The sequence below is a fragment of the Pleurodeles waltl genome, chromosome 12, assembly GCF_031143425.1.
Source record: "Pleurodeles waltl isolate 20211129_DDA chromosome 12, aPleWal1.hap1.20221129, whole genome shotgun sequence".
Taxonomy (NCBI): Eukaryota; Metazoa; Chordata; class Amphibia; order Caudata; family Salamandridae; genus Pleurodeles; species Pleurodeles waltl.
Genome location: NC_090451.1, coordinates 636,194,486 through 636,205,299, shown reverse-complemented (window position 1 = coordinate 636,205,299; position 10,814 = coordinate 636,194,486). Strand labels below are relative to the sequence as shown.

At 50.6% G+C, this 10,814-nt stretch overlaps 1 protein-coding gene across 1 annotated transcript in view; it reads left to right on the top strand.

Moving 5' to 3' along the window:
- Positions 1-4,529: 4,529 nt before the first annotated feature.
- Positions 4,530-10,814, top strand: part of LOC138267167 (cytochrome P450 2J2-like) — an 86,349-nt gene continuing 80,064 nt past the window's right edge. Inside the window, exons 1-2 of the mRNA XM_069216016.1 lie at positions 4,530-4,675; positions 6,213-6,340. Coding sequence (XP_069072117.1) covers positions 4,530-4,675; positions 6,213-6,340 — 274 coding nt within the window. The remainder of the gene's footprint in view (positions 4,676-6,212; positions 6,341-10,814) is intronic.

Sequence of the window (10,814 nt, the reverse complement as noted above, 5' to 3'; positions counted from 1 at the left end):
AGTGGGTGGTTTGCCCACTGCTTGGTCCTGGGGAGTGCAAAGCCACAGTCTCTTTAGTGGGTGGCTTCTCCACTGGTCCTGGAGGGGGCCTTGTGCCCAGTGTGCTTCATCCTGGCAAGGAGTGGGTGAGTGGATGCCTTCTACCGCTGGTTCTGGAGGGGGCCTTGTGCCCTGTGAAGCAGAGGGTACAAGGTCACAGTCTCTCACCTGGGTGTCACACTTACAGTCTTTGCAGGGGCCAGGACACACTACAGCCCATGGAGGCACGACTACACAGTGCCCGCCGGCGGTGACGGCTGCTCAATGGTGGCAGTGGCGGTGCTGCCTGTGGTGGGGGGGGAGGTCCAGCCCTTTTCCTGCAGCCTCGGATGGCTGCCCACTGTGGCTGCTGCTGCTGGCGGTGCAGGTGGCAGTGCTGGCGGCGGTGGGGGGAGGCTCCAGCCCTTCTCCCGCAGCCTCGGACGGCTGCCTACTGGGGCTGCTGCTGCCGGTGCAGGTGGCGGTGCTGGCAGCGGTGCAGGTGGCGGTGCTGCCTGTGCTTGGGGGAGGCTCTAGCCCTTCTCCCGCAGCCTCAGACAGCTGCCCACTGGGGCTGCTGCTGCTGGCAGTTTTGCTGGCGGAGGTGCAGGTGGCGGTGCTGCCTGTGGTGGGTAGAGGCTCTAGCCCTTCTCCCGCAGCCTCGGACAGCTGAAGTGCCATGGCTGGTGCATGTTCAGATGCTGCTCCAGCACCAGGCCTGCGGTGTCTGTGCCTTTGTCAATGACCTTGGCAGCTGGTAGTGCCTCCTTGCGTCTGGCAGCTGGTGGTGCCTTTGTGGTTTTGACAGCAGGTGCTCCCTTTTTGCCCTTGGCAGTTGGTGCAGGCACACTGGCTGTGTGGACGGGTGTCTTCACGGAGCCTCTCACAACTCCAGTGGCTGCAGAAAATACAGTGGCCGTGGTCTGGGTGGCTGAGGTGCTAGGCTGGGTCCTGACCACCCTGGCCAGAAGTGAAGGCAGGGGGGGGGAGGCTTCAGGGAAGAGGTCAAGGGTGGAGATGAAAAGCTTCTCAGGGACATTGGGCCAGGAAGAGGGTGAAGGTTTGGGAGTGGAGGAAGAGGGAGTGGTGGTAGGAGGTGCCTGCTGTGTTTGGGTGTAGGTGCATGGGCTGGATGCTGTTGTAAGGTGGATGGCTGTTGGGTGTCCGAGTGTTTGCGTTTGTATACTTTAGGATGAGGGGACACAGTGGGAGAGGACACCGGGGACATGTGCATGGATGTGGGGGTGGTGACTGCCAGCGAGGGGCATGTAGTGATAGGCGTGCTGATGATGGAGGTAGTGGATGAGGATGTTGTGCATGCAGGTGTGAGTGGAGATGCTACTGGGAGGGTGGTGGAGGAGGAGGGGGACACAGTGGGGGCAGTGGATGTTGGTGTGTCTGCATCTGGATGGTGCTTGTGTGAGTGCCTGTGGGATGAAGTGTGGTGCTTGTGTTTGCCTGAGCCACTTCTGTGTGTTGATTTGGGTGCATGCTGGTCTGAAGGTGTGCTTGGGATAGGCTGGGGTTGAGGGAAATGGGACTGGCTAGCGAAAGGAGGGGGGAGGCTAGACACAGGGACAATGGTTGCCATCAGTGAGTTGGCCAGAGCCTGGAATGATCTCTGTTGGGCCGCCACGTCAGAGTGAATGCCCTCCAGGAATGCATTTGTTTGTTGCAAATGCCCTGCCAGACCCTGGATAGCATTCACTATGGTTGACTGCCCAGCAGAGATGGATCGCAGGAGGTCAATAGGCTCCTCACTGAGGCAGCAGGGCTGACTGGGGCAGGGCCTGAGGTACCTGGGGCGAAGGAGATGCCCACCCTCCTGGGTGAGCGGGCACGGGAAACACGCTATGGGGCTGCTGGGAGAGCGGTGCTGGTATGGGGGTGGCAGCTGTACCTGTAGTTGGGGTGGGCACAGAGGTACAGCCACTGAGCTTCCATCAGAGGAGGTGTCGCTGTCTGAACTGCCCCCCCGTCTACGCCTTGGTGCTCCCCTCGCCCTCCTTCCCACTGGTGCCTTCTCCGTCGGTGGATTCGGCGTCATGGGCCATGTGGGATGCAGCTCCCTCCATCATCGGTGCCTCTGCTCCTCCGCCAGATGATGCTAATGCACACAAGAACAGGGTGACAAAACAGAAAGTGGGGGAGAGACAGAGGATACACTTGTTCAGTGCCAGCAACAACACCACCGTTGGCATGCACAACACACTCACACACAGGGAACAGCCCTATGCACTAGGCCATGCACTACCAGTTACAATGCTCGTCACAAGGCCATGGAGTACAATGCCTAACACCAATAGCAGTACAGCTGATACCCACAGGACCCTGCCCAGTAGTAGTTGTCCACTAGCATATTTGGGTATGGAGTGCATCAGACCCTGCCCATCATGGAACCTACCCTGCCATGTTCGTCCTGGTTTAGAGGCACCCACAGAACCACATCCCCCACCCTGATAACACCTCAACACGCGCTATTTTCTGATTCTGAAACTGTACTCAACCCCTTGTGGCTGCTGTGATGCCTTCAAGCCCACATCTAACTCCGGATAGGCCACTGGCAGGATGTGGAACATCAGGGGGGTCAGGGTATGACGGGCACCCCTTCCTCATTAGGAGGCCATCCCCAGCTGGGTCTCCGCCGTCTTCCTTGCCCAGCGGTCCAGGTCCCCCCACTGTTTGCGACAGTGGATGCTCCGCCTGTCAAAGACCCCCAGGGTCCCCACCTCCTTGGAGATGGCACACCAAATGCACTTTTTCTGATGGCCGCAGACCTGCAGAAAAAGATACATAAACAACAGGGATTAGTCATACCGTCCGGACTGTCACATTCATGGCCTTCCATATCCCTCCCATGCCCTTACGCACATACATTGACCACCATAAATGCAGCACTTTGCCCAGGACCCATCAGCCACCCTCCTTTACACAAGGCTTACACACACAGCACTCCATGCATTCATGCCCCATGCATCGTGCTCACAGTGTACTCACCTGTTGGTCTGGAGGACCACAAAGTAAACGGTACTGGGGTGGGACCCCATCCACTAGTCACTCCGACTCCTCCGAAGTGAAGGCAGGGGCCCTTTCCCAAGACACTCGAGCCACGGTCGCTTCCAGACACAGGTCACAGCAGCACTTGCAGTGTAGGTCCTCTCCTGTTGAAGGTCCTCTCCTGTTGAAGGTCAGGTAGCAAGTGAGTGAACAGATAGAAAATGGCGGCCACGTCCGCGGCGGTGCGTACCGTCACCGCCGGCGTACATCACTATTGGCCACTGGAACCCATAGGGCCCAATCATAACCAATGAGGTGTTCCACGGCGGTCCTCAACGGCGCACGTCGTCAGCGGAATTACCTCATTTCCACTTGTCCTTCCACACAGGTCAGGCGGCTGACATTTCGGGGTGGGGCAGGCACAGCAGACATAGTCACATTTACGGAATTACACGATCACATACTGTTTCTGTCAGAACATGCAAGGCATTTTACTCTGAGGATATGTTTGGATATGACCATCTGTTTAACGCTTTTCACCCTAGAGTTCAACCGCTGCAGATAAATAGGAGATGGAGATATCCCCCCGTGTACAGACCCCTGGTGGACCTGGCAACGATGGAGGACAGGCACATTATCCTCACCTACAGACTTGATAGGGCCACAATCCAAGAGCTGTGTGCCCAATTGGAGCCAGACCTAATTTCTGCTATATGTCACCCCACTGGGATTTCCCCCTCTTTTGCAAGTCCTGTCAGTGCTCCATTTCTTGGCAAGTGGCTCCTTCCAAGCGACAGTGGCCATGGCAGCTGGGATGTCCCAGCCTATGTTCTCAAACATGCTGAGCAGAGTGTTGTCTGCCCTGATGAAACACATGCCCAGCTACATCGTTTTTCCCCAGGTGGAGGATTTGGCCACAGTGAAGGCTGACTTCTATGCACTGGGACGTAACCCCAACATCATTGGTGCTATTGATGGTACACATATTGCCTTTGCCCCCCCGTCACCCTGGGGAAATAAACAGGTGTACAGAAATCGAAAGAGCTATCACTCTATGAATGTGCAGATAGTGTGCCTGGCGGACCAGTACATCTCCCATGTGAATGCAAAGTATCCTGGGTCTGTGCATGATGCCTTTATCCTGAGGAATAGCAGCATCCCATATGTAATGGTTCAACTCCGGAGGCACAGGATGTGGCTAATAGGTGAGACCATGGTTCCCACCCAGTGTATGTTGGTATATGGGTGTGGGGTTGGCCCTAAGGGTGAGTGACTGGCTAACCGGTATCCCTCGAAATTTACAGGTGAATCTGGTTACCCCAACCTCTCATGGTTACTGACCCCAGTGAGGAATCCCAGGACAAGGGCAGAGAACGTTACAATGAGGCACATGGGTGAGCAAGGAGGATCATTGCGCGCACCTTTGGCCTCCTGAAGTTCAGGTTCAGGTGCCTCCATCTAACTGGTGGATTCCTGTGATACTCACCCAAGAAGGTCTGCCAGATTATCGATGCATGTTGCACAACCTGGCCTTGAGACGCCAGGTGCCTTTTCTGCAGGAGGAGGAGGCTGGAGGTGGTCGTGTGAAACCGGTGGAGCCTGTGGACAGTGACAAAGAGGAGGCAGAGGATGTGGACAACAGAACAACTATAATACAACAGTACTTCCAGTGACACACAGGTAAGACACTGTAACCTCACCTTCCATTGCTGCTTTGTGAAGTGATTTTTCTATGGCTGGCTGCTGTTCTCACTACAAGGGCCACTTATTGTACCCTTTAACATGTCTATTTGCAGATATTTGTGCCCTCCTGTGGCTCCTGGTGTATTGACTGCAGCACATTATAGGTCATAAGTACGTATACATCACTGTACAGTCTATTTGCGAAGTTCAAGGTGGACAGGGTGACAGAGTGGGACACATGGGTGACATTCAGGAGAGTCTTATTTCCTGGCAGGGGTTTTGGCAATGTTCTCTGGCTTCTGCCGGGATCGCAGGGCCCATTTGTGGGGTGGTTCTCCTTCTGCAGGGGGTGGGGTGCTGGTGGCCTGTTGTTCCTGTGGTGGGGCCTCCTGTCCACTAGCGTCAGCGGAGGTGGAAGGCTGTTCATCGGTGTGGCTAGTGTCGGGCCCGTTGGTGTGCCACTGCCTCCCTCATTGTGTTGGCCATGTCAGCCAGCACCCCTGCAATGGTGACCAGGGTGGTATGGACCTGCACAAAGTAAGCTTTAGATATCGGTCATGGATTTGAGTTACATCAGGGCTGATTTTGCCTTTTTATTCGTCTGAGGTCCACTGAAGGTGTAGTGTTGAGTTTGGGAATAGTAATAACTTTGATTACGGCATTAGAATACTCCAGCGAGAAGTTCCGCTTAAAACAGATTTTGGGGTGTACTTTTTTTTTTTGTATCTCATTCGATTGGAGGAGGTTATCCTCAGACTAAAAAAATACTGGTGTGGGGGCAAGATGCATATGTAACTACAGTGTCAGTAGACATCGCAACACAGTATTCCAGTCAGCAGCACAGCAGACCAAGATGCTCGTTTTCATACCAACTTGCACCATACCCTCTCTGCACAGACACTGTTTAAAACAGCACAACCTACAGTAACATTATGTGTTTATTTTATTGTGTTGCTGACAAGATTTTTACTTTGCCAGAGTAACTGTTGAGGGTGTATAAAAGTTGTAATTGCTTTCGGGATTTTTGCAGTTATATGCAGGGCCCCTGAAATTATGTGGCAGGAAAGGACTAAATTATGAGGCAGGGTTGACCAATGTATGTGGCAAGAAAAGTCCAATTATGTACTTACAACGCCAATAGATTTAACTCAGGCAAATGTAAGACCTATTGCACTGCAAATGCTTGTGATTGGCTGCTCTTGTCGGGTCCTTGGTGACAGGTTGGGTGTCTTTACCTTTTTTTGTGCAATGATGCCTATTGTGACTGTGCACTTTAGAAGAAATAAGTAAACAGAAACAACTTGACAGCCATTGTAAACATATGGGTTCATACTGATATAGCAGCAAATAGAACTATGACATTTCTGGAGTTCTGGGAGATGATGTTTACTTAGTAAATGGATCTTGACGTGTGTAGAAAATCTTTCTGTAGAAATTGTTGAGATGCTTTCAACTCAACTAAATTTGGGTTATGTGTGTTTTTCAGATTCATCGAAAATATGGTGACATGTTTTTTTGGGTCGCACCCCTGTTGTGATACTCAACGGTTACCAGGTGGTCAAGGAGGCCTTTGTGCAATCTGCTGTAGAGTTTGCAGGCCGACCAGTTATGCCCATCTTGGAGTGGTTTCTTCATGGTCGAGGTGCGTTCTAAACCTCTATTATCTCCTATATTAAAGAGGAATGATAAACTAACACCTTCCTGCTGGATTCTCCACAGCTCTGTATTAATTATTTTAAAAATCCATTTACTCCGGTGTCACTAGTTTTGCATCCATTACTACTTGTGTGATACTGGGGAACACTTGCCTCCCCCTGTGCATTTGCATTGACCAGACACTGGGGGTTATTCCAACTTTGGAGGAGGTGTTAATCCGTCCCAAAAGTGACGGTAAAGTGACGGATATACCACCAGCCGTATTACGAGTCCATTATATCCTATGGAACTCGTAATACGGCTGGTGGTATATCCGTCACTTTACCGTCACTTTTGGGACGGATTAACACCTCCTCCAAAGTTGGAATAACCCCCACTATAATTTTTTTGTTTTCATCTGTTTATTGTTGTTTTTCAGTAGAAACATTTCCCATTACATCATTCTCTCTTGTCAGTGCTTACAATGACAATGCGAGCGGGGTATGCATTTCTCACTCATCAGTAACTAAAGTCAGTTTGGCATAGATCCTCATTTGTACATCAACCCTGTCAAGTGCCAATAACATGCATAGTCTTCATACCCGCTTGTTGACACTTGCCAATTTGCTGTATAATTCCTCGGAATAGGTGCGCAGATATCTTACTTTTCATCAATTAGCATCACAATAGGAATAACTATATGATTTCCAGCATCGGCAACAATTCACAATACATTTTCATATCTAACCAAAACATTTCTAGCAACACATTCCAACTGCAAAAATGTAAAGGTAAAACAAGAATCTTCAGGTCTACGTTGGTTTCTTTATGTTACCATTCCTTACAGAACACTGCGGATGGATCGGTGTCCTCTAAATATTGCATTTCAACTATGCCCAGGGTACTTGCTGTAGTCACTAATACCTGCCACTGAGCCCCCTGCATATACGACTAAGGGTGCCCGCTCTGCTCCTTTCGTTTTGCTTGTGTGGGTTTGAATCACCATCATCCATGCTTGTCTACGTGTCTGTGAGGTCTGTACTTAGTCCCGCTACTAATGCATTCCACCCACTGACCATAGGATGCCTACATATACCCATTGCGTCTTCATGGCTCAGTGCTGCTCTCTCAGCCTGTGCCCAGTTCATCAATGAGTGGAGCCAAGCCCTTAAGAGCTGTGGACCTAGTGACTTTTTCTGGTGTGTGATTAGACGCTTAGCTATCAGGAGCCCCTAATCAATAAATCAAGAAGTGGGCTTATGTTTCTTGCTCCTCTGGTATAGATCTAGTATCCATACCTCCCACGTACCAGGGATGCTTCTGTCTGTGCAATGCATTAGGTGCCTCAATACCCTGTCCCAGTATGACTGCAGGGGTGTGCAGTCGTACATGTGAACTATGTTCGCATTTTTCAGTTCACAGCACGGGCATGCAGCATTCGTGGTGCCAAAGCATTTGTTAATGTTAAGAGGAGTGATGTATGGCCTGTGCACAATATCAAATTGTGTTAACTTAAACCATGCATTTCATGGGATGGTTGTGGGGGTCTGCAAAATATTAGACCACTCTTTTTACTTGTTCAGGGGCGGACAAAGTTCTGCTCCCATTTTGCACTCGGGGACTCAAGCAATGATGCTGTGTGCGCACACAGTGAGGCGGCGAGCCACCGCGCCAAGTGTCGATCTGTTCCCATGACATGAAGATAATGTATGGTTTGGTGTATTGGCGGCTCGCCAGCGACCCCACAATGGAGCCATGTAGCTAAAATTGCCTGGGTGGGAGACCCGTTGCCTCTGCCAGCGCCTCATAAGTCAGAAGCGCCCGTCTTCATATAGGTCTCCCACCATCGCCACTCGCGCTACTCTCCACAAAACCAGTTCTGCCGCCGTAGTAAATTGGAGTCCTTGCAGCGTGCCCTGTAATGCCAAAGCTGGCACATATGGCACTGTTGCGTCAGTTATGTGCAAGCTGCTCCGAAAACATTTGTGTGCCACCAGTAGCAGCGGTTCACTACAGGGGTGAAATAGACGGAGCACACATTGACCACACACTATCATTCAGAAATTGCCCCAATGTGCCTTGTCGATTTTAATCTTACCAAGGCCTAAATAATAGAATTAGGAGCCACGGTAGACGAGTGTTGCACAGTGTATATTTATTTTGTAGATTTCATACTGTCTATGTTGCTGTCTCACCAGAAAACATTTTAGGATTATATGCATTAGGCCTTAAAAAGTGATGAAAAATATTGTGCTTCTTCTGAACGCTTAGGGCCACTTAAAATGACAGAAAAGGGTGACATGCAGATGGTCTTTTTTGAATATGTAAATAAAAGCTTCTATGACAAAGAAGGTATTGCTATTTCAATCATGTTTCAGATATATATATATATATCTCCTCTTCCCACTCCCCTCTCCCACCTCCCGTGGCCCAGCTCCGCCTTGCACTGCTGATGGCTTAGCCAGCAGCTGTAAAATAAAACCATAATTAAATATTGTTTTATTTTACAGCTCCTGGCTCTTAGCCAGGGGGCTGACGCTCCTTCTCCATTGTAAAGCAGCCACCACCGGTTAGAAATAACCTTTACAGTGTAGAAATCTGTAGTTTTGGCAGAATATTTGGTGGCAAGCGCAACACATCTGTAATAACTCAGAAAACATCACAGCTGTGGTATAGCACTTTTGCAGTGAGACAATTATTGCCACACATGAAAGTCCCACTCACTGAGCCAAAAACCACCTAAAGCAACTGTAGGAAGTTGGCTCTGTATGTGCTATTTCAAAGTAAGGAATAGCTTGCACAGAGTCCAAGGGTTCCCCTTAGAGGTAAAATAGTGGTAAAAAGAGATAATACTAATGCTCTATTTTGTGGTAGTGTGGTCGAGCAGTAGGCTTATCCAAGGAGTAGTGTTAAGCATTTGTTGTACATACACATAGACAATAAATGAGGTACACACACTCAGAGACAAATCCAGCCAATAGGTTTTGTATAGAAAAATATCTTTTCTTAGTTTATTTTAAGAACCACAGGTTCAAATTTAACATGTAATATCTTGTTTGAAAGGTATTGCAGGTAAGTACATTAGGAACTTTGAATCATTTCAATTGCATGTATACTTTTCAAGTTATTCACAAATAGCTATTTTAAAAGTGGACACAGTGCAATTTTCACAGTTCCTGGGGGAGGTAAGTTTTTGTTAGTTTTACCAGGTAAGTAAGACACTTACAGGGTTCAGTTCTTGGTCCAAGGTAGCCCACCGTTGGGGGTTCAGAGCAACCCCAAAGTTACCACACCAGCAGCTCAGGGCCGGTCAGGTGCAGAGTTCAAAGTGGTGCCCAAAACGCATAGGCTTCAATGGAGAGAAGGGGGTGCCCCGGTTCCAGTCTGCCAGCAGGTAAGTACCCGCGTCTTCGGAGGGCAGACCAGGGGGGTTTTGTAGGGCACCGGGGGGGACACAAGCCCACACAGAAATTTCACCCTCAGCGGCGCGGGGGCGGCCGGGTGCAGTGTTAGAACAAGCGTCGGGTTCGCAATGGAAGTCAATGAGAGATCAAGGGATCTCTTCAGCGCTGCAGGCAGGCAAGGGGGGGCTTCCTCGGGGAAACCTCCACTTGGGCAAGGGAGAGGGACTCCTGGGGGTCACTTCTGCAGTGAAAGTCCGGTCCTTTAGGTCCTGGGGGCTGCGGGTGCAGGGTCTTTTCCAGGCGTCGGGACTTAGGTTTCAGAGAGTCGCGGTCAGGGGAAGCCTCGGGATTCCCTCTGCAGGCGGCGCTGTGGGGGCTCAGGGGGGACAGGTTTTGGTACTCACAGTCGTAGAGTAGTCCGGGGGTCCTCCCTGAGGTGTTGGTTCTCCACCAGCCGAGTCGGGGTCGCCGGGTGCAGTGTTGCAAGTCTCACGCTTCTTGCGGGGAGATTGCAGGGTTCTTTAAAGCTGCTCCTTTGGATAAAGTTGCAGTCTTTTTGGAGCAGGTCTGCTGTCCTCGGGAGTTTCTTGTCGTCGTCGAAGCAGGGCAGTCCTCAGAGGATTCAGAGGTCGCTGGTCCCTTTGGAAGGCGTCGCTGGAGCAGAGTTCTTTGGAAGGCAGGAGACAGGCCGGTGAGTTTCTGGAGCCAAGGCAGTTGTTGTCTTCTGGTCTTCCTCTGCAGGGGTTTTCAGCTAGGCAGTCCTTCTTGTTGTTGTTGCAGGAATCTAGTTTCTAGGTTCAGGGAGAGCCCTTAAATACTAAATTTAAGGGCGTGTTTAGGTCTGGGGGATTAGTAGCCAATGGCTACTAGCCCTGAGGGTGGGTACACCCTCTTTGTGCCTCCTCCCAAGGGGAGGGGGTCACATCCCTAATCCTATTGGGGGAATCCTCCATCTGCAAGATGGAGGATTTCTAAAAGTTAGAGTCACCTCAGCTCAGGACACCTTAGGGGCTGTCCTGACTGGCCAGTGACTCCTCCTTGTTGCTTTCTTTGTTCCCTCCAGCCTTGCCGCCAAAA